Source organism: Hermetia illucens, chromosome 2 (assembly GCF_905115235.1).
Source record: "Hermetia illucens chromosome 2, iHerIll2.2.curated.20191125, whole genome shotgun sequence".
Lineage (NCBI taxonomy): Eukaryota > Metazoa > Arthropoda > Insecta > Diptera > Stratiomyidae > Hermetia > Hermetia illucens.
Window position 1 is genome coordinate 8,981,369 of NC_051850.1, and position 24,120 is coordinate 9,005,488.

At 47.2% G+C, this 24,120-nt stretch overlaps 1 protein-coding gene across 1 annotated transcript in view; it reads left to right on the top strand.

The window, feature by feature from the left end:
* The window catches only part of LOC119647588 (fibrillin-3-like), a 61,684-nt gene that overhangs the window by 12,825 nt on the left and 24,739 nt on the right, over positions 1 to 24,120 (top strand). Inside the window, exons 7-18 of the mRNA XM_038048597.1 lie at positions 972 to 1,172; positions 4,187 to 4,387; positions 8,217 to 8,417; positions 12,379 to 12,579; positions 13,342 to 13,515; positions 13,578 to 13,769; positions 13,831 to 13,989; positions 18,428 to 18,628; positions 22,189 to 22,347; positions 22,417 to 22,617; positions 22,887 to 23,063; positions 23,169 to 23,327. Coding sequence (XP_037904525.1) covers positions 972 to 1,172; positions 4,187 to 4,387; positions 8,217 to 8,417; positions 12,379 to 12,579; positions 13,342 to 13,515; positions 13,578 to 13,769; positions 13,831 to 13,989; positions 18,428 to 18,628; positions 22,189 to 22,347; positions 22,417 to 22,617; positions 22,887 to 23,063; positions 23,169 to 23,327 — 2,226 coding nt within the window. The remainder of the gene's footprint in view (positions 1 to 971; positions 1,173 to 4,186; positions 4,388 to 8,216; positions 8,418 to 12,378; positions 12,580 to 13,341; positions 13,516 to 13,577; positions 13,770 to 13,830; positions 13,990 to 18,427; positions 18,629 to 22,188; positions 22,348 to 22,416; positions 22,618 to 22,886; positions 23,064 to 23,168; positions 23,328 to 24,120) is intronic.

Here is a 24,120-nt window from a genome sequence, read left to right on the forward strand (position 1 = left end):
TGTTGCAATTGCTGCATATTCTGTATTGCCTTAATCTACTGTCCTCACTCGTTCATGGCTGTATGACCAAAAGCCAAGGGTTTTGCAGCACCACTCCAATCTCCTTTATACTCTAAGCTGACAAATAATAATGATAATAATCGTTGGCGCAACATTCCAATTGGATCAGAACTTTGACACTTCATTCAAGATCGTAACGATACACTACAGGATTACAGTCCCCGGAGGAAGCAATGTGGTCAGCATTGCGATCACCCGAGAATATTACCCTGATTTGACTTAGGATTCATTCTCAGCTAAGTCGACTGGTATTCGACGTCAAATCTCGTTGCAAAATCCACTATCAACAGTGAGATTGGAACCGCGACCTCCGGTACGACAGCCTTGTGCTCTAACCACTGCGCCCACAGATAACTCAGCCTAAATTTGATCTGCTTCCTGTCGAAGCTGCCTTCAATGGTGAGGCAGTCATACCACTGCGCTTCCAATAACAAGCTGTTGGGAGCGTTTTCGCTGCAGATTCCGGAAGTCTAATAAAGTTGAATGTCTTATATAAGGTCTTGTTCACCTCCTCTGTTGAAGTCATGTAGTATGTATCCTTCCACTCTATCGTGATCTACCAGCCCTTATATTTGGCTCTATTCCGGTTAATACTATGTTGCAATGACAGCCTTCGATCCTTAGCTTGTTCGGATATAATGGTCAACTCTGGCAGAGTTTTCATCTTACCTCCCCCTATTTTATGTTAGCACCACTCCCACCAGGCTATCCCTTTGCTTCGCTTAATTCCATCCCTTCAGGTTTCAACAAATTTTAGCTTCTACAAAAATGGGATCGCTTAAGCTAGGGGCTTGTCAAACTACTTTCTTTCTGTCATCTCAAGTGACATTCATTACCTAAACTTTTCCCAGTACAATCCCAACCCTTTTGCTCATTTTAATCTTTTCTCACTTTTAACTTCCTTCGCACAGCCATTGGACTGCGGAGACATCAAGGATGGGGAAGTAATTCCTGGAGAAGATTGCAAAGATTACAGTGTTTGTCGCAATGGTACACTAATAAACGAGACCTGTCAGGATGGTTATTATTTCAATAGCGAAACCCTCGAGTGTGTCGTGGATAATGGTGAATGCAGGACTACCACAACAACAACGACAACGGAGATACCAGGGGTAAGTTTTGGTCTCCAGAATTTTACTGTTCACTGATATTGTATTGTGAGAATTACCAAAAATTTCGACAAAGGATTATTTAAGCGCACTCTAGTCTGGTACTCAGGAAGGTAAGTTGGGGTGGTGGAGGAAACCAGAGTTCCAAGTATTCCGGATACAATAGTCAGTAGGTTTCTGTCTGTGGCTGTCACAGGTTTCTGCGAATCTAAGAACGTTGGCCATTGGTCATGGAGATTACTCCTTTTCCCAGGTAGTGGATCATAAATCGACGCATTTTTGGTAGACCTGCGAGGATCCTCGTATGTCGGAACAGCAAAAGTACTTCGCTAACGTCCTCACACTTCCCCAATGTAGGCAGGATAACGGGAGTTGCGAATGTAGGACCAAAAAAGTTTGAGGTTTCCGCGCTTTACTGAGGTTTGAACATTGGCCAAATGTTCGTTTCTGGACTTACGTAATAAGGATTTGACCGAGAAAGCCAGATTGTTGAAGAGAACTGAGTCAGCATAGGTTCCAAAAGGCAGGGACTTCTTCCTCGCAGTATATTTTTGACGAAGTTTTTCATGGGCTTCAATGGTGAACCAGACAAGGTGAGAGCATAAGCACTTAGGAAATGGGGGGCTTGATTATACGTTAATGGAGAGAGGAAGTGAACCCAGCCGCCAGAGTTGAGTTCAAACCTTCGAAGTTCACCGTACGAAGGTTGAACTTGGCACGCACGACAGGGGAGTGTAGTCGGGATATCTGAGTATGGAACTCGAGAGCAGAATGATGGGTATCAGATGCAACGTAAGAGGGGACATGGGGGATTGGGAAAGGCAACGCACAAAAAGGTTAGAGAAGACAAGATCAAGAGTGCGATCTAAGTGGTTTCTAGAAAGGCTAAACTGGAAGGCATGCGTGTACATAAAAGTGGGTAAAGGGTGGGTGGATTTATTAGGTAGGGAGAGAAGGTCAGGAGTAATGGACCAGGAGAATATAGGAAGATTAAAGTTGCCACAGAGAATGAAAGAAAGTGAGGGGAACAAAACAGTTAAGGCTTCTGATAGAATAAATCCAAGAGATCTAAAATCTTGTCATCTAACCAGGTTTCAGAAATTCAGATGACGTGATATTGGAATATTAAGGCAGATTATTGAAAATCCGACAGCTTGGTCCTTAGACCCCCTGTATTTTGTGTAAAGTTGTGAGAATCATTTAAGTTCGCAAGGCAGGCGAGCGGGTTGAAAATTTTTACGAAGCTTAGACCTCTGATAAGGCTTCACGAAGACCCCCTGTGACCAAAGGGAAGATTGAATGATAGCATCGAAATTTTGGAAACGTCACTTTGAAGAAAGCCCTGACTCGTTCGGGAGAGCCATCTTTCGTCAGTTTCACACATGAAAGAGGTGACAAAGTTGAGTTGACTTTGCTTCTGATGTAGGCCAGAATTTCGTCCGGAAATGGTGAAGTAAGTCAGCCTGGACACCAACAGTTGTTTCGGCGGCGAGGCAACATTCAGATGGTAGCTGCTCGGATGACATGAAAGGCCACTAGTTCAGTGGTGGTCAGCCGAAACTTCCGTAATTCCCTCTGCATATCTGCACCTCCACTAAACTGCGGCTCACCCATCCCGGGATTGCATCGAAGTGGTGCGTTTAATTTTGAAACCCGTAGAAAATATCTACTTCAACAGACCAGTAACAACGGTGCCCAGGTCACCGTATCGTCCATGCAGGAAGGCATATGAGCGTTATACTGACACGTGCGTGTGGGAAGCCCACCTAAAAAATGATATAGATGGATACTGTACCAATTTGCGCTCGCAATTGAAGCGACTTCCTGCTATGCCTGTTATCGGTATTGAGATACTCTTCTTAAAAACGGGGATCCCGGTTGCCAACTCTCGGTGTCAAAAGCCTTCAGCCATGAGAGCTAATCCACCGAAAGTTTCATTCATTTTGGACTTTACAATTTAAATGGTTTCCCCTCATTCCCTTTAACCAATATCAGTTGGTTCTGCAACCTCTGCATATTTTGTGTTGTTTCAATTTGTCGGTGCTACTGGTTCATGGTATCGCTTTATGACCAAAGCCAAGATTTTCAGCATCGCTTCAATCCCCATCGTTCCCAAGCCGGCGAAGCACTCAGCTTAATTTTCCTCTCCTTTCTGCCGAAAGTTTGGAAGCTGTCTCCAATGATGAGGTGATCATAGCAGTTCGCTTTCGATCATAGGCTTTTAGGAGTGTTTTCGCCACAGATTCCAGAAGTCCGATAAAATTGGAATTCTTCTATAAGGCTTTGTTCACCTCCTCTTTCGAAATCATTTCATACGTCTTTCCATTCTATCGTGATCTACCAGCCCTTTATTTTGGTCGAGCTCACAGGTAGGTAGGTTGGTATGTCTTCAATGCATTTGTACGCGTCTAGCACAGGAGCTCTCGTGATCCGGCTATGTTAAAAGCGGGTCAAATTCTCCTTGACTTGGTAGACCTCCTAAGTCTTCGCCATCTAAGGCCCGCCGCTGCTAGGTAGTGCGAGAATACCCCGCCCCTGACAGCCTCTAGCGAAACACCGACTGTATTCACCAAGAGCCTGCGAAGAGCAGAGCCTTGCTTGGCCAATCCGTCAGTTCACAGGACATTCCAATTTTTTTTCCGCGGACCCTTTCTGTGGGGTCCTCCATTTTTACTAGACGCTGTACTTATATAGGCCTCTCGTAAATATTAGCCGCTCTCCGCTCGACTTCTGTGGGTCTGGGGTCTTGTCCGAAGTTACAAGAAGCAAGATAGGTCGACATTTAGGACCTTAAGTTTTCATTATGGAAGATCGGGGTTCAAACTTTATTGACGACTGCTCCAATAAAGGGTTTCCCCTTCCGCTTCGTTTTATCCTTTTTGTTTAGGTTTCTACGAATTTTGACTCCTACAAGAATGAAGTCACTTGTTGACACCCATTAAGTCAAGCTTTTCCAGTCCAATTCCAACCCCTTTGCTCATTTTAATCTTTTCTTACTTTTAACTTCTTTTGCATAGCCATTGGACTGCGGAGACATCAAGGATGGAGAAGTAGTTCCTGGAGAAGATTGCAAAGATTACAGTGTTTGTGTCAATGGTACACTAATAAACGAGACCTGTCAGGATGGTTATTATTTCAATAGCGGAACCCTCGAGTGTGTCGTGGATAATGGTGAATGCAGGACTACTACAACAACAACGACAACGGAGATACCAGGGGTAAGTTTTGGTCTGCAGAATTTTACTATTCACTGATATTGTATTGTGGAAATTACCAAAAATTTTTGCAAGGCTTTATTCAAGCGAACTCTGTTCTGGTATTCAGGTAGGTAAGCTGGGGTGATGGAGGAAACCAGAGTTCCAAGCGCACAGGATACAATAGTCAATAGGTTTCTGCCTGTGGTAGTTATGCATTTTTGCGAATTGAATCTAGGAACGCTGTCCATTGGTCGTCAAGCTGTCTCCTAAAAAGGTTCTTTTGCATATTCGCTAACAGCTCAGGTCCTCCTTGTTCTTATCCTCGATTCGGATTGGCAAATCGGCCAGAATTTTTGGATTCTGTGATTACTGACCCGCTGAGCCTTCCACCTTCAGAGTATAGTCTAGATTTTAAGAATTGTCTGCTCAGATCCTTGCATTTTTCCGGGATTTAATTTGGAGCCAGATTTGGAGGGAACTGCGCCTTTCTAGTGTCGGACGCTTTAGGCTTGTATCCTCCGTCCGTTCTCTGTTTTTCTTTATGCCTTCCACAGCTTTCTACTTTGGTCTTGTTTGAGTGGCTTTCTCCATCCTTTTGAGAAAAGAAGCCTTACTCTTGAGGCAGCTTTAAACGCTGAGTGCTTCCGCTAACAAAACAATTCTTTCATCCTTGGTACACACCACTTGTTCCTTGCTTTGTCTAAGGCAGCCATTGTCGCTGTCAATACCTGTTTTTTTAGCTCCGCGGGCAAAGGTGGAGAGGGCAGCATTTTACCACCTCACTTAAAGGGATTCATTTCCTTAAAAGCTCAGGTTCTTCACTTCCACCTTATATGCTGAATAATCTGGTCCGGTGATCCAATAATCGATCAGAATAACTTTAGTATCATCGTTGTCCTTTAATCTTAACCTGTTCCTTACTTCCACATTTTTTCTCTTGCAATTAATCCAAATTCAATCACAGGCTCGCGTTATCGGACCGCACCCGGGGCAATTGCAACCTTTTCGTCTCCCGCTACCCGAGTGGTCCATAGGAAGTCATAATTCTTTTGCCCTTCTTCCTTTTGGAGCTGCCCTTCTAACAAATAGCAGAAAGGACTATGTTGCCTAACTGTCATTGCTGAAGCACGCGTGCCTACATAGGCAATACGCTTCGCTCACGCGACTCATTGACGTAGTTCGAGTAGACCGTCTTGCTTGGGAAACATTTTCCGATAATGGTTACAGGTCGGCTTTCGCTTCCGCGAACGCTGGCTTGAGTCTCTCTGTTAACACGTTAACTCGCCGTCCGTTCACATGGACTTCGTAAAGGATATCCAAGAGACCCCGAAGGACTTTATGTGGTACAGGGTAGGGTGGTGACAAAGGTTTCCGCGTGGGTGCATGCGCTAAGCTTTGAACCTACGAAGGTTCTCTGTTGATTTCGGTAGGTCGTCGGTACTGGAGAACCGGTCGATTACAGTCAAGCAATACCTTAAACCTTGTGAAACAGTCAAGGGTCCTACGATGTCTAGATGGACGTGCTGAAAACGCTCATTGGGTACCGGAAACGTCTAGAGCGAATTCGTTTGGTGGCGAGAGATCTTCGACCGCTGGCATGATATTCAAGTGCGGGCCCAAATTCGAACGTCTCTTTTCATTCCAATTCCCACGAACTTCTTTGCGATGGTTTTGCACGTAGAACGGCCGGTTGGATGCGCCGGTAGATGGAAGACGTCGAATATTTTCCAACGTAACGATGGGGGGACGAAGGGGCCTAAACAACCAAGAGATACATCGCAGATGGTCTCCTTGTCTGAACCGCAGTGTTTGCCTATCAGCTTCAGGGATGTGGTGCTTTCACGAAGCAGGTTCTGTTGTTCCGTGTACTGGGATTTCTCATAGGACAGCCCGTCTCCGCTGATGAAGGCAGGCATTTCGATGGTTTCGATACGGGAGAGTGCATCTGCCACTTTGTTGCTTGAGCCAGGAATGGACCGATAGTCCGTTGTAAACTGAGATATGTAGCTCAGCTGTCGCAGTTGTCGCGGCGAAGCTTTGTCAGTTAACTGAGTAAACGCATATGTCAGCGACTTATAATCTGTTAACACAAAGAATTCGGAACTCTCTAGATAATGACGGAAGTGACGGACGCTGTATTTCGCCTTCGGGGTGGAGAGCTTCGTTTAAAAAAAGCTAATGGGACCCGCTGCTTATTTTGTTGTTGCTCCAGGACTGCGCCGACTGCGACATCGGAGACGTCGGTATTAAGCCTAAAGGGGGCGTTGGCCTGGAAATGCACGAGTAGTATGGCGTCGGCTAGGCTTTTTCTGCATCTTCAAACGCATGCTCGGTTCCTGGCGTCCACGCGATGACGGTCTTGTCTGGCGCCAGGAACCGTCTTTCTTTGGAGCAAGGTATAAGGGGCTTGCCCAGGGATTTTTGGAGGGTCGGCAGTAACTTTTGCTTATCATGAACTAGAACTCCTCTTTCGCAACTTTCAACTTTTCAGGGTTCAGCCTACGAGGACGATCTGATACCGATGGGCCGACGGTCGTGACGCAGTGTCGTGTGCCGTGATTAGGGGTAGGTGTGCTTAACGCAGGGTTCGTAAGCCCTGGGAAATTCTTCAATAACATCGAGTACGAGGATTTCCTGTTGACAGTCGATACAGTCTGATGGGCATATTGACTAACCTTACCAAATACGGAGGCCTGTGTGGCAGGGTCCAAGAATTTCCGGTTCCCTATGTCGACAAGTAGTCGAAAATGCTTTAAAAAATCGGCACCAAGGATAAAGTGCGACACCTTGGCCGTGCAAAACTTCCAGCGGAATGGACGCGTAAGGCCTAGTGAAAGGGTGTGGATTTTAGTAACACATGTTTTGATGGAGGTTCCGTTGGCTGCAAACAAATTGTACGAAACGCCTTCTGGGCATTATGTGCGAAGGACGCTGGAACGACGGAAACATCTGCCTCCGTATTTACTAGGGAGGAGCCGCACGTGTTATAATTTGATGAGCTGCCCGGGCGAAACCGCACGCTGATGCTGCTTAGTTCCAACCGCAGCTCTTCAACCTACTTTGCGATGGATTCGATCTCGGGATCGGATAGCTGCGAGCTAGCGTTGTTCTCAATGATCGATATAGCGTTTGGCACGGAGATGCTGGCGACGCGATCTGCGACGATAGTCAACCTGTCCAGGTCATCTTGGTCGTTAGCGGCTACGATGGTGCGGACGTGGGGCGAGAGGCGTGGTAACCACAGCGATTCGCCCAGAAACTCTGGCACGAATTCGCCCAGAGGCTCGGGCAGAACTAAATCGCGGTTCACCCGTGTTTTCTGGCTTATATTTTTTCCATTATTACTATGTTCTGGATCTGTCTTCACAATCTAGGGAATGTCAGCCTTCGACCTTCAGCTTGTTCGGATATGATGATCACCGAGTTCACATCTCATGTCCCCCTTTTCTTTGCTGTCACCGATTCTCATCCTTCCACTGAGTGGAGTTCTCTATTTTTACTGGGTGCTGCATTTGCATAGGTCCCCATATACATAGGTCACTTCGGTGGTATTACATGTTCTCCCTTCGAGTTTTGGGGGTGTGTTGTTCAGTTCGAAGCTGGAGGGGGATGTGGAGCATTGAAGTTTCATTATAGAAGGTCGCAGTTCGAGAGCATCAATAGTTCCTGCACAGGCTTTCTCCTAGCAAATATTAACTCCAACAAAAACGGGATCACTTAAGTTAAGGCCAGGTCAAAGAACTTCCGTCCTGTCGTCTCAAGCGACATTCATTACCTAAACTTTTCCCGGTCCAATCCCAACCCCTTTGCTCATTCTAATCTTTTCTCATTTTTAACTTCTTTCGCACAGCCATTGAACTGCGGAGACATCAAGGATGGGGAAGTAGTTCCTGGAGAAGATTGCAAAGATTACAGTGTTTGCCGCAATGGTACACTAATAAGCGAGACCTGTCAGGATGGTTATTATTTCAATAGCGGAACCCTCGAGTGTGTCGTGGATAATGGTGAATGCAGGACTACCACAACAACAACGACAACGGAGACACCAGGGGTAAGTTTTCATCTCTAGAATTTTACTAGTCACTGATATCGTATTGTGAGAATTACCAAAATTTTGGCAAGGCAATATTCAAGGGGACTCTGTTCTGGTATTCAGGAAGGTAAGTTGGGGTGATGGGGGACACCAGAGTTCCTAGTGCTCAAGATGCAAGTCACTAAGTTTCTGTCTGTGGCTGTTATAGGTTTTTGCGAATCTAATGAACGTTGGCTGGTGGGTGGTAGATCATAAATTGACGCATTTTTTGGTAGACCTACGGGGATTCCTGTACAAGACTATGATCTGGCCAATTCGTATGTATTTCTCGGAGACCAGGGTTCTTACCAAGAAAAATTGCGAACTCTTGGGTTCGTTCAAGAGAAAAATCCTCGAAAGAATTTTAGATCCCCTACATGAGGATAGAGGATTCCTTAGCTTACTTAACGACGAAATCCATGAGCGATACAACGACCATACTCGTTTCGGACAAAATCCGTATGGAGGAGGATGATCCAGCCCGGAAAGTCCTTGCTTGAGATGGAAAGATATCATAAGTCAGGACTCCAAACAGGTTTTAGGGATACCGAATTGGTGGACCTCGGCACAAAATCGGAACGTCTGGAGTTCCTTACTAAGGCAGGCCTAGACCAGATTTATTTATTTATTTATTTATTTATCTATTTATTTATTTATTTATTTATTTATTTAATGAGGACAATACACAGAAAGCAAATTTCTTATTACATATTGTCCTCAGAGGGAGGAGCAAGTAAATGGCATATTTTGCGCTTAAAGCTAGAGAGGGACATAAAGTCAAAGGAACCAAGCTGTAGGGCATTGTAGCACCGGCAAAACCTCGGGATCGAAGAGTGAAAGTAAATCTCGAGCTCGGCGAAGGGTACATCAAAAATGTCCGCATTACGTGTGTTATGAGACGAAGCGATACGGAGAGTAATATCCGAGTTGGCGGAGCAGCCCATCAGACCATTGCAGAGTTTGAAAAGAGTACACATATCAAGGAAAATACGGCGTTGCTGTAGGGAGGGGAGATTGAGGGTGCGGAGTCGTGACGGATAATCAACCCGTGGAAGGTTCTTTTTGTAAAAGAGGGTCCGGGTGAATTTGCGTTGTACAGCTTCAAGAGCGCGGCCGTCACGGATGCGGTAGGGGGACCAGACTACACAGCAATATTCAAGGATATTTTGACAAGGGAATTGAAGAGTGTTAAGGAGGGCTGGATTGAGGTAAAGTCGGACGAGGAACGTAGGATAAAACATTTTGGAAGCTCTATTGACAATGTCAACGAAATGCGAATTGAAACGAAGTTTATCGTCGAATATTACACCCAGGTCTTTGAAGGAGGTCAGTAGTGAAAGGGGTTGACCACTGAGAGAATAGGAAAAGGATGATGGGTAAGGGTTTCAGGGAATAGCGCATCCAGTGGCATTTGTTGACATTCAGCGTTAGCTTGTTGACCGAACACCAACGGGCTAAATTATCAAAGTTGGATTGTAAGAGGGCACAGTCCAATGGAGACGAAACAGAGGCAAACAATTTGAGGTCGTCTGCGTAAAGCAAATACGGACAGGTGAGGATGGAGGCGAGGTCATTGATAAAAAAAAGGAAGAGTAGGGGGCCAAGTATAGACCCTTGGGGAACACCAGAGGAAGGAGAAAAGGAACCAGATGAGTGACCATGAAAAGAAACTTTGCAGGAACGGTATGAGAGATAGGAGGAAAGCCAGGAGATGACTGAGGGAGTGAAGTCTAGCGAAGAAAGTTTAGAGAAGAGAATGTTATGGTCAACGGTGTCTAAGGCTTTGAAGAAATCAGTATAAACAGCATGTACCTCCTGTCGTGAATTCAAGTGTTTAGCAACAAAGTTGGTAAAGACCAGAAGATTTGAAGCCGTTGATCTATGTTTCACGAAACCATGCTGCTCTTTGAAAATGAGGTGACCGAAGTGCGCGGTCAACCAGTCGTTGACGTATCTTTCTAGGATTTTGGAGCAAGAGGAGAGAAGGGAAATGGGGCGGTAGTTCACAGCAAGGGAAGGGTCTCCGCTCTTGAGGATAGGAATGATAAGGGCCTCTTTCCAGAAACGGGGAAAGTAGCATTCATCTAGACTTTTGTTGTAGATTATACACAGGGGGAGGGAAATGTGTTTTCTACAGTTAAGGAGGAAGAGATTAGGAAGCCCATCGGGGCCAGGTCCGACATTGGGTCAAGGATACCAATGAGGAACTCAACCAAGGAAGGCGTAAGGAGAGGAATGGCTAGTGATTCGGAGGAGTCTGTGGTTATGAAAGGTGTAGAGGGTGAAGGGCTCGAGGGAGAAAACACTGAAGAGAAGTAGGTGCAGAGAAGGTCGCAGGATTGTTGTGGGGAGCTGGCAGTGGAGTCAGCGAAGCTGATAGAAGAAGGGACAGATTGAGTTGGATTACGAGAGTTGCGAGCGTGAGACCAAAAGGGTTTTAAGTTACCGCGGGCAAGGGCGGCCTCGACGCTCAATAGGTTCCTTTTATGCGCTTTTCTGACCATTGACTTCACAGTAGATCGTATAGCTTTAAAGTGAGCAAGGTCGGCGTCATTTTTAGAAGCCCGAAACTTCTTCCTCAGTGTATGTTTCAAGCGAATGTTAATATGAAGTTCCGTTGTGAACCAAGTTGGGTAAGAACGTAGGCAGGGAGGGGAAGAAGGGACATAACAGGAGAGGAGATCAGAGAGGATATTGTAGACGGTGTTAAGAGCTTGATCACACGATGAATTACTTAATATATGTACCCAGTTGAAAGACGCTAAAGCTGAGTTCAGACCGTCAAAATTGGCTTTGCGGAAGTTGAACTTAGCGGGTTTACGTTTGGTTTTGGGTTTTGAACGAGAGAGCTCCGCTTCAAATTCAACCGCGGGATGGTGAGCGTCGGTTTTTACATACGGGGATGTGCCAGGAAATAAAGAGAGGTGGCGCTCGGGTAGGTTGGAAAGGAAGAGATCGAGAGTGCGGCCCAAGGAATTTTTGGTGGTATTGAAATTCAGCGCAGAGCAAGTATACATAAAGGAAGAAAGCGGGAGGGAAGAATGGGAGAGGAGTCCCGGTCCCGGTCCCTGTCACAACGGAAAGTGGAGTACCCTTCGGGGAGCTCGGAGTATAATATGGCATCGTCTAGCCAGGTTTCGGAGATACAGATGGCATGGTGTTGCTGAGTCAGTGCGGATAAATTGAAGGCCCCCAGCTTGGTTCTTAAACCCCTGACGTTCTGATAAAACAGCCGGACAGTGAACATGGATTCAGTTATATAGCTCGGCGAGGCAGGCGGGTTGCCCTGAAATTTACCCGTGAATTGGGGCGCTTATACGGCTTTATGAATACACCTTCAGGCCAGAAAGAAGGGTTGCCGAGGACATCAACTTCGTGTGGATAAGTAACCTTGAAAGATGCAATGACCCGGTCGGTGTTGTCGTCTTTTGTGAGTTTAATGCAGGGCAGAGGAGAGAGTAAACCAACTTTGCTCCTTATATACTCCAGAACATCGTCCGTAGATGTTGTGAAAGCTAGCCTGGAGATGAAGAGCTGTTTAGGTGGGGACGCCACCTTTAACTTGGGGCCACTGGTATGGATGGATGAAGTGCCAGGATATATGACGGTAGCGGGAAGCGGAGCTTCGTTGGCGACAGGAACGATGTCAGAAAGTGGGGCGGCTGTGTTCCGATTCAAAACTTGCTGAGGAGGCTGCGGATATTGTCCCGTCGTAGGCGCGATGGAGCGAGACAGGATCGGAGGCTCGGTGGACTGTAACTCGTCGCATGGGGGCCGTTGGATTAGGGGTGTAGAGCCAGTAATACTGATTGTTGCGCCGTTGATTGGAATAATGAAAAGTCGGGGTTCAATCCCCATGCTTTGTTTTATCCCTTTTCAGTCCAATTGCAACTCCTTTACTCAATTTAATCTTTTCTTACTTTCAACTTCTTTTCCATAGCCATTGGACTGCGGAGACATCAAGGATGGAGAATTAGTTCCCGGAATAGATTGCAAGGATTACAGTGTTTGTGTCAATGGTACACTAATAAACGAGACCTGTGAGGATGGTTATTATTTCAATAGCGAAACCCTCCAGTGCATCGTGGATAATGGTGAATGCAGGACTACCACAACAACAACGACAACGGAGATACCAGGGGTAAGTTTTGGTCTCCAGAATTTTACTGTTCACTGATATTGTATTGTGAGAATTACCAAAAATTTTGGCAAGACAATATTCAAGAGGACTTTGTTCTGGCATTCAGGTATGTAAGTTGGGGTAATGGGGGAAACCAGAGTTCCTAGTGCTCAAGATGCAATAGTAAGTAAGTTTCTGCCTGTGGCTGTCACAGGTTTTTGCGAATCTAATGAAGGTAAGCCCGCGTAATTGGGGTCCATTTCGAAGAACGACCGGTTCGGAATCACTCTCCGTTGGTAACGGGTTCATTGGATGCTCCTGTTTTCGTCGCTGCTATTTGGAGCAGTTGAAGCAACAGAGGATTGACTGACTCCTCCGAAGTAGACAGGTTTGCACTAGCTGGGATCGTCCGTTTGCAAATCATCAGCCTGCAAAACAACTGTCTCGAGGCACAATGGGGAGTTGTTCTATCGACAAGAAAACTTAGTAGGCGCTAGGCGTCCTTCTAGTCAAAGGATTCATACGCTAAAGGACACTTCCTTCTCCAAATATTTTGTAGCATTGGTCATGAAGGCATGAGATACTCCATAAAAGTGTCTCCTAGAAAGGTTTCTTTGCATATTCGCTAGCAGCTCAGGTCCTCCGTGTCCTTACGCTCGATTCGGGTTGGCGAATCCTGCTAATACTGACCCTTAGCACCTTCCATTTATCTTCAGAGTATAGTCTATTTTTTAATAGTTGTTTGCGCAGATCAATATAGTACCTGATTATCCTTTCATTTAGCGCGACTGTGGAGAAATTGGAAATGGACAAAAAGCCCCGCATCCTGACAACTGTACACTTTACCTACTCTGTGAAGATGGCGATCTTATAACTCATGAGTGTGAAAATGTCATTGAAAGTGAAACTGAAGTAGGAGTCTGCATATGTCGTCCGCCTGTAATAACGCCAACACCGGTATGTAAACTAGAATTCCAATGATGAACTTTGGTTCAGGTTTTTTGTTCATTCACTTTCAGAGACCTTGTGGCGAACATGAGGATGGCTCCTTCAGCCCAGATGAAACCGACTGCACAGCATTCCGTCTTTGCTGCAATGGAGAGTTTGTAACAATATCGTGTCCAGAAGGTTACCATTATGACCAAGACCTTGAAATATGTGTCATTGGAGATTGTACCAGCCAAACTACCACGACTCCTGTACCTGAATTGGTATGCACCTCATCAGGAAATAGTGTTAAACTTGAATCAATTGAAAAAATTAATCCTGCAGGCTAAGTGTGGAATATATGAGAGCGGTAGTTTCATCGCGAATGAGACTGACTGTGAAGCCTACAGCATTTGCTGTGATGGACGACTTATAAACAAAACTTGCCCACCAGGATATCATTTCGAAAAGGATTCTGGAACGTGTGAGATAGGGCTATGTAAAGTAAGTATATGATTTGTTTTCATTTCGTTAGTTTTCAGGGTCTCCCTCTTTCCAAAGCCGCGTTTCTCCGAAGTCCAAATAATGTTTTTTAGAGTCCACCTTGGCATTCGGATCATAATCACAGTGTCAGCTTTGGCAATCCGTCCATGGACTTCAGGAAGCCTGTCATGAACTCCATTCAATTGCTCGTAAAGAGCCTCCATCCCCTCTGAATTAAAAGGTCCTCAGGTGTGCAACCACATTCAGGACACAAGGGATCATCATCCAGCCTGAATTTGTGCAGGTACTTCCTGTAACCGCCATGTCCTGACAGGAATTGCGTCAGATGGTAGTTAATCTCACTGTGTCGTCGCTGGATCCACTCCTCAATACGGGGAATCAAAGTGTGGGTCCAGCGACCCCTCTGCGAGTCATCCCACCGGGTCTGCCACTTCTCCAGCGACTCTCGCCTTGCCGCCTCTTCCTACGATTGGTAATCAAGACCGCCTCCGTCTTTTGTTCCGCAAGGTCAAGCTGAACCATATCCAGCCACGCTTTTATGGCGCTAATGGTTTCGTTAGCGTACATTTCAACGTCTTCAGGTTCTTTCGCGATGACAAGCACAGCTAGATCATCTGCGAAACCGATTATCGTGGCCTCCTTTGGCACTGGAAGGACAAGGACCCCATTGTACATGACGTTCCACAGGAGAGGACCCAACACTGAACCCTGTGGTACTCCTGCGGTGACGGTGTACTGCTTGGACCCCTCATCCGTGTCGTACCACAGTGTCCTCTCCGAAAGGTAACTGTTGAGGAGCTTAGTCAAGTAACTAGGGACACCCGTTTTAGCCAGTGAACTTTTTATCCACTCGCAACTTGCGGAATTGAACGCGGGAGCAAAACTAGTTTTTGCCTCTTCCACCGGTCGGGGAAAACTCCTCCTATCATGCATGTTTCAAACACGCTGACAACCCAGTCGGGTCTGGTCTTAAAAGCGAGTTTAAGGGCTCTATTGGGAACAGCATCCAGACCGGGTGCTTTGTTGTCACCAATTCTCCGGCAAATTTGCGTAAGTTCCTCCTCAGTTACCACAGGTATGGTGTAGACGTCCAGTGCTCGCTTGTGTTGTTTGCGCTCCCCTTTATACAGGGGAAAGAGCGCCGTCACGATATCGAGCAGAAGATGCGGGCAGGTCAATTGTGGTGTTCGCCCTCTCATCTTCTTCATAACTATCCTGTACGCTGTTCCCCAGAGGTTTTGCTCTACCTCTGTGCAAAGCTCCTTGAAGCATTCTCGCTTGCTGGTCCGTACAGCCTGCTTAAGCCTACCTCGAAGGTTCACGTATGCTAGCCGTTTCTCGTCGAAGTCTGGTCTTGCTCTAGATCGTTGGCAGATCCTTCTAGCACGAAAACATGCATCCCGTAACACCGCGATCTCTTCATTCCACCAATAGTTTGAGCACCTTTTGCGAGAACTCGTCGCCTCGGCATAGTAGCGTCGCATGCTCTCGTTATGCGTCCCACCATTTGCTCTACCTTTTCCGTAGCCGCACCACCGGGACTTTGGCCTCCCAATAGCATCTCTATGAATGCATCCTCCTCAAGCCCTTTCACGGACCAGCCCCAGTTTCCAGCCTCACGGGAATACGCATCGACGCAAGGCCCATATTTGATCTGGAGGAAAATCGCCTGGTGGTCGCTGTGACTATAATGCTCACTGACAAACCATGTCATTCTCCTCGCCAATGTGGTACTCACATATGTCAGATCACACCCTTAATATATGGAGGTCGCATCTAAAGCAGCGCTTAAAGGACACCTGCTCCCTGAGTCGGCAAACGACCCAACCTATTTTTACTTTCCCAGCCGCCAGCAGTTTGGACGCTGCTTCAGCTGGTAAGTTTATGGTTGCCATTTGCGTGCCTCCGTATGCCTTCCTCAGTCCCCTGATTGCGGAATCTTGCAAGCCAAGTGGTCCGAACTGCTTTTCTAAGGCATCACGGATATCCTCCTTGCTCGTGATTTCCTCAATGTCCTTACATTCTATGACAATCTCCTGCTTTTGGCCCATACTTGAGCTTCTTCTCCTAAGGACTTCTCCACCTTGCCGAGGAAATTTTCCACCGTTTTGCCCGGAGACTTCTTCAGCTCCAGCAGCATCAAGTCTCCTTTCTGGGAGCGTCTGATTCGGCTGACGTTTTCTCCAAGGTCCATCAGCTCAGGATCGGATTTGATCTTCCTAAGGATATCGGCGTAAATCATATCCCCTTTTTTGGAGATGATGGTTGATTCGGGCCGTAAATCTTCTTCTTTTTCATTGGTTTAAAAGTTCCCACTGCCCATAATTATGCAAGCTCTTGGTTTTTCACAAGAGGAGTCCCAAATTACCTGCATGCCTCCTCCTTGCCCACCACGAATCTGCCCCCGGTACACCCAGGGCTCCTGAGCCAGCACTATTCCAATGTTCTCCTTGGAATTTGCCCTTGCAATCACTGCAGATGCAGCTCTCGCATGGTGGAGGTTTATATGGGCTATCTTAGTGCTGGCCATTGCTCCGTTATTGTTTGGAGCTCTTCTCCACCGTCGGAGTGTCACCCTCCTCCTCCGACATGGCGCTTTCCTGCGCGTCGCTGTCCACCCTGAGCCCTAGGAGTCCTAGGTCTAGGTCGTCCAGCTTCTGCTCTTCAGGGGCAGCAGGTTTATTTCCCTGGTTGATCCAGTTCTTTCCGCCTCTATGGCTTCCGCGACTTCTTCAGGGACCTCGGTAAGTTTTTCACCCGATGCCCCCTCCGAGGTCTCTTTCCTTGGCTTTTCCTTGTGCACATGCACGGGTATGTTGCCAAATCGGTTGATATGACAACTCCGACGTTTAATTGCCTCCAGGGATCGGTTATCTACCCCGATCGTGAAGAGTTTACCTTTGCCCTCCACCTTGCTCGAGTCGAGTATGGAGATCTTCATTCTGAGCAATTAGGAGTCTCATAAGGTCTTCTGTTTCTATTGCCGCGGCCTTTGGCAGAAAAACTGTCACCATGTGGGCTCCTGGTATATCATCCCCAGCACATGTTGACAGTTCCACCCCTTCCCAGCCTGGCAATCTAGGAATTATGGTTCTAACCCATTCTGCGGTGCCTTCCGTCGCGCAGTCCACCAGTATAAGGCCTGGTTGAAAGCGTATCCCGGTGAACACCAGTTTCGACGTCCAATCCTTGATCATCTGCTTGACGACAAGTTCCTCAATGGTTTCCTGTTCCTCCCGAGTGAGTATTTGCTCGGGAAACCTTTTTGGCAGTATGGCCAATCGAATGCCCTTGACCGCACTAGCTTAGCTAATGCCGGGCTTCCTGGGTCCTGCCTTCACTCCTGACCTGCCCGGGTTTTCTCCTCCCGTGGGTTCAGGTCTGGATTTTTTGGGAGCGTTGCCTTCATGCGGGCTGATCTCTGCTGCTCCCCGCTTTCTCGGCTCCGGTGGAGGTGGCTTAGGTCTGCCCTGAGCCTTCTTAAGGGCCTCTTCTGGTTTCAGGCCTTCCTTCAGATAGCGCAGGTACCATTTAACCCCGGCGCCACTGAGACCTGTCTCCTTCCTGACGTCTGTTATATTTATCTCAGACGTGCTTTTGCTGGTCCCTGCTCTTTGAGCAGTGGTGTTCGTTGGCTGTAGTCCATGCAGTATACCAATGCTCCCCTTGGATCCATTGCTTGACGTCCCAACTTCTCCCTTCTTGGGTGTAGTCACCTGGCTCTCAGTAATTCGGAGACGTGCCTCCGCCTGATTAGCCAGTGTTGGTGCGGTACGGGGCCCCGCTTTTTTGGTTTTCGTTTGCTTTTCTTGTTTTGTACTCATTTGATTGCCACGAGTATGGGGGTTAAGAGGTCCGCCGTGCCATAGCCCCCGTAGCACGGTAAGGTCTAACTTACTCACTGAGGCGACCAGGTATCAGTGAGGCTCCGTTCGAATACAGTCAGTTACCCCCGACTGCAAACTATCCAATGAGCACAGTTCGCATGACACACTGGATTAGGGGAGGTGTTTTTCGACTCGCCAGTCTGGATCCGTAGCGTTTTGTTAATAGTAGGGTCACCTCGTACAGGGTGTGGCTATCGCCACTCACTAACGGTCTTGGAGAGGCTTGCCCCTGAAAAGGCACGCACCGTCCCAGAGGAGAGACAGCTCATCCTTAGAGAGAGATAGGTTGGCCTCAGGGAGCTATGTTCCGCATCAGTCTATCCTGCAGTGCCCTGCTTGACCCCAATCTCTCTGATAACTGCTGCCTATCTTTCTTTGGTAGTACTCTCTTTGGTTCAAAAACAGCTTTCGTTTTATCCTTGCAGTTCAGTCCTCGGCATATTTGCAGTTGGGATAATCCAGGCTAGAACTTGCTACTTATGCTGCTTATATTTCAAACCGGTTTATTTATATATATTTTAATCCTTTCCTTTTTAACTCCCTTCGAACAGCCACTGAAATGCGGGGAATATGAGGATGGTGAATTAATTCCTTCTGAAGATTGCCAAGATTATGGTATTTGCGTGAATGGCACAATCATAAATCATACGTGTCCGGACGGCTATTATTTCAATAGCGACAATCGAAAGTGCGAAGTGGATAATGGAATATGCAGAACTACGACAACAACAACGACAACGGAAATACCAGGGGTAAGTTTTTCTCTTGAAACTTTTATTGCACTCTGAGAGTATAGTGTAAAAATGCTATCAAAGTTTTGGCAATACACCATTCTAAGGGGCTGACTATTCTGATATTCAGATAGGTAAGCTGGTATGGATGATGCAGGAAAAGTTCAAAGGATCGCGGCTTTGTTATGTTGAAAACACATTTAGATCTTCTCTCGGATTCTTCGGACGCCGGTCCATGTCCTTAAAAGTTGACGGAAAAAACCACAAGCAGCCCGGCTAATTCATATTTTCCAGCGCCTTCAGTTTGTCATTATCGATTTATAGTGCGAAAGCTCCCATTTCTATTTACCTCTTGGTAAAGTATAACACGTAAACCACCCCTACGTGCCATCATTCGCGGATACCTGAAATGCTTTTTAGAACCCCCCACCCCCTCCCCTACAATTTCCTGAGAAGCTTGCGCTCCTTTATTGTATTGCACCAAGTTCTCTTGGGACAACCCACCCGTCCGCCATCTCAGAAGAGTGGATTCCACCCAATGGTGTTGGCAATTATTGTTTCTCCTTGTTATGTAACCTCCCTACTGTCACTTCCGCTTTCCAGAATTTCAGTAACCAAGCTTTCCGGGCTCCAGCTCCTGCCCAGCATCTGGTTTAAGCTCCTTCTCTCCATCGCAAATCGTGGGCATTGAAACATCACATGCTCTGGATCCTCTGGTATGCCATCGCATCTGGGACAGTTCGGAGAATCATCCAACTCAAAGCGGTGCAGATACTGCCTGTAGCAACCACCGTGACCCGTGAGGAACTGGGTAATGTGGTAGTTGGTCTCCCCATGTTTTCGCTCAGGCCACACCCAAATGTTGGGAATGAGCCTGTGCGTCCACCGACCTTTCGTAGACTCGTCCCATCTGCGTTGCCAGAGATCAAGCTACTCTGACCTTGCCGCATTTCTACGCTGTGCATGCCCCTCCATATGTCTTGCATTGTACAGGACACTCATTTCTTTAGTCAGAGTGTCAACCCAGATCATGCCTGCTACCACCAATACTGCCTCATCTGATGTGGTTCTAAAAGCACTGTAAACCCTCAAAGCCATCCGCCCGTAATCCGAGTTCACCTGCTTCCGTCTCTGAGAGTTTGCAAGTACCTTTGCCCACACAGGCGACGAGTAGAGCAGGATGGAGCGCACCACTCCGGCTAGCACCAACCTCCGGCAATGTTTCGGTCCACCAATATTTGGTAACATTTTTGCAAGTGGCGTGGTGGCACTGGCTGCCTTTTGGCATGCATACTCTAGGTGTTCCCTAAAACTCAATTTGGTTTCAATTATTACCCCCAGGTATTTAATAGTCGGCTTTGATACGACCGTATGTCCACCGACCTTCATTTCACAGTGTTATTTTTTGTGCGGTTCGTTATTAAGACCGCTTCCGTTTTCGCGTCCGCCAAGGTCAGCCCGGCCTTTTCTAGCCAGGAGTTTACTGCTCTCACTGTTTTCGTTGCGTAAACCTCCACATCTTCTGGGTGTTTTGCTGCGACAACCACAGCTAGGTCATCAACAAAGCCGACAATCGCAGTCCCCTTTGGGACGGGAAGAGCAACCACCCCATTATACATGATATTCCACAACAGGGGACCAAGTACCGATCCCTGTGGTACTCCGGCCGTGACAATGTACTCTTTGGGACCCTCATCCGTCCCGTACCAGAGAGTCCTCTCTGAGAGGTAATTTTTTACCAAATTAGCTAAGTATCCGGCGACACCTATGTCAGCCAACGCCCCTTTAATTCCATTCCAGTTGGCCGAGTTGAATGCGTTTTTCACATCCAACGCCACCACGGCACAGCAGACGCCAGAAATCAGTGCACCTTTTGCAAGATTTACCACCATGTTAATTACGTCCACCGTAGAGTGGGCGCGTCGGAAACCAAACTGGCGTTCCGGCAAACCATTGCTGACTTCGACGATGGGCAGGAGTCTGTCATATATGACTCTCTCCATCATCTTCCCTATTGTATCCAACAGGCAGATAGGACGATACGACGCTGGGTTTTCAGGTGGCTTGCCAGGCTTCAGAAGCAACACCAACTTTTGCTTTTTCCACTGGGCAGGGAATATTCCTTCTTTTAGGCACGCTTCGAAGGTGTTGGCGAAAAGGTCGGGCCTAGTCTTCACTGCCAGTTTCAAAGCTCGGTTGGGGATGCCATCCAAACCTGGGGCCTTGTTGTCACCGAACCTACCACATATTTCCCGCAGCTCCTCCACAGTTACAGGCGGTATTATGCCGTCATTTAGCTGGACAAACATTTGCCTTCCCCTATTTTCGTGGTGAGGGAACAAAGCGGTAACAATCTGTTTCAGGAGGCGCGGACAGGTCACCTGGGGTGATTTCCGCAGCCTTTTCATCACCACTCTGTAAGCCTCGCCCCAAGGGTTTATGTCGGCATGGTCGCACAGCTGTTTGAAGCAGTTCTTTTTGCTCCTCCGAATGGCTTCCTTTAGGCGGCCTCGCAATTGCTTGTGTGCCTCCTCTCGACCGTCGCGACCGGGTTTTCCCCTGAGCCTCCGGCAAAGCCTCCTTGCCCGAAAACATGCGGCACGCAAACTTTCGATTTCGTTGTTCCACCGAAGGTTGTTGCCCGAAGGGGGTTTGCCCGGAGGCTGTTTGCCCAAAGGCGGTTTGCCCGAAGGCGGTTTGTCCGAAGGCAGTTTGCTATCCGTAGACAGGTGCTTACCCATGGGCAAGACTTTAGCCTCAGCAGGTGGCACCGATTGGTGCCTGGGGTCAGGAGTACTGACAGAAAGGGCCTGCTTCGGCTCGTCCGTTAATGATTAGGTCCCAACTGAATTGGTTCCCACTTGAATAAGTGGGGAATCTAAGTCTAGACTCAGGTTCTCCATCGATGAGCTCAGGGTTGCCCCTTCACTCGGGGTTGGTTCGAGGTTTATGTTTTCGTTTTTTTGTTTTTTCATAGTTGGCTGTCATGGCCTCAATTTTTCCGGGGAAAGTAAGTCGATCTCGGCAGAGCTCCTTTTTGCCGAGACAAGGCTAGTTGAAACTGGGGGTCGCCTGGTACCCAGAGTTTACCGTTTACGGCCACATCTTAACCCCTGTGACCATTCAGCCCTCGGCACGGTAGTCACACCTTGGCTTGGGGTTTTGATTACCGCTTGGCTTCAGGTGTCACCTCCTGTTTCCTGGAGGATCTTCCTTACTGAGCTCCCTCACCACGAAAAGGTAGGTAATCGTCGAGGGAGCCACTTGGCCCAAAATCTGTTCGCGAACTTCTCCCTGGATTTATTAAGCTGCAACATCAGATCTTCTTCCAGTGTCCAGCTTCCTGCTGAAGCACTGCGGTCGTCAAATTTGGCACTTTGACCCGGAAGCCCTGTCCCGTAAAGATAACTTCCTTTTTGCTTTTCCGTATTTAGTTTGAAAGCTGGATGTCTCACCACTGAGTGTTTCCTTATTTGTACGAAGGGACGAACCTGATGGGAGATTTGATAACTCCACATAGAGAAAGGGATAGTTCCTGGTTAGTCCATTCATAATTCATATATGCTTTCTTGTTTTCTCAGGACTGTGAAGATGGAACACCAAATGGTGAGATGAAACCAAACCCGGATAATTGCACGACATACTTCATCTGCGAAAATTCACAACTTGTAATACGTCCATGTGAAAACTCCACCGAAACTGATCCTGAGTCAGGAATTTGCAAGTGTTCAATTTTACCGGTCAGTAAGGATACAGTCATATTGAAGTGGATCAGGATAATATCTTTTAACTTTTTCTTCACATTTCAGAAACCATGTGAAGACGTAGAGAATGGGGCTTTTGTGCCTTTGGTAGGAGATTGTGCAAAATTCCAGATGTGTTGTGATGGCGATTTGATCGTTATATCCTGTCCGGAAGGTACCTATTTCAACAGCGATCTTGAAATATGTACTCCAGACAATGGAGAATGCAAGGGCGAACCGACAACTACTACCACTACCGCTCCGTTGGTAAGTACGAGGAGACCATATCAGTTAAGGGGGTGACACCAAAAATATCCCCAAAAAAAAACCCTGAGTTAAAATTTGGAGTTCTCCAAAAGATTCCGTTCTTGGCTGACAATTTTAATACCGTATTGCGGGAACTAACTACACCTTCATCAATTCGGTCTCTTCTGGAAGCCTAGAACGGAAGTTTCCTTCCATTGAACGTCGCCCCCTCCCCCTCGCTTGGGAGTTAGGAGACAGATTAAGATAGATTTATCTTTCCTACTTTTCAGGACAACTGCGGCGAGTATCCAAGCGGATCATTTGTACCCCTTGAAGACTGTAAAAAGTACGCAATCTGTTGTGATGGAAAGTTAATCAATCAAACCTGTCCAAATGGTTACTATTTCAACAAGGACACCAGCATATGCACCCCAGACGATGGAACTTGTGAGAAACCTACTCCTCAGGTGAATATCTTTCGAGCCTCATCCTTAAGATGGCGGTTGAGTTCAAGAATAATTTGCTGGATTGAATATGGGTTGCTAATTTTCTTCATATGTTTTAAATTCAAGTGTACTGAAGGAGATCTGGAAGGTGACAGAGACAGCTGCTTCAACTACATGGAATGCGTTGGAGGGGAATGGGTCTCCAAGGAATGTGAACAAGGCACATATTTCAACCCTTCAAACAAGCAATGTGATGTGAATTATGGTCAATGTGTGGAGAATTGCGTAAGTATCAGAAATCTTTGCTCTGGAACCGCTTGGGTAGACTTGATTCTGTATAATACATCCGGACATCCAATGCGATCGGCAACTGACCCGACACTTGACCCGCCAGCTCTCACACGCAAATCGAATCTCACGCGCCTTCCCCACAACCTCAGACAAAAGGGGCACGGAGACGTTCTTAGGCCTGTCGTTGATGTCATGAGAGCCTATATAGACCCTCATGTAGTGGTTCCGGGAAGAATCACGTGAACCATGCAACCGTCCAGGTCCTTGGGGGCGTTAGTCTTCGTCGAAGAGTACCGAGATAGGAGGGGGGAAGGGGTGTTTTAGCTTTACCAGGGTGTTTCGGAGCAAGCACAAAAGTCCAGTGGTGGAAGAGGCTGACCTAGTATTGAGCACAGGGTAGCTAGTTCACCGCGCTGACCGCAAACTCCTCGCGATGGACTGTACAAATAAAACGAAAGGTTGGACCTGTCACCAAAATCATCGTATACCATTATAGCAGCCTTCAACGTCCTATGCGAGAATTCCTACATCCCATTGGATTGCGAGTGGTACGCAGTCGTCCGATGGCGTTTGAAGCCTGCCTAGCTCCGAAATCAGGGTAGGCTCGAACTGCATTCCCTGGTCAGTCATGACTTCGACTGGAACTCCAAAGTTTTGGATCCATTCCCGACAAAGAGCCTTGACGCACGATTGAGCAAGAATGTCAGCCAGACGTATTGCCTCAGGCCACTGCGTGAGCCTATCGATGATTGTGAGGCAACACTTGAAGCCATACGAATCTTGTTAG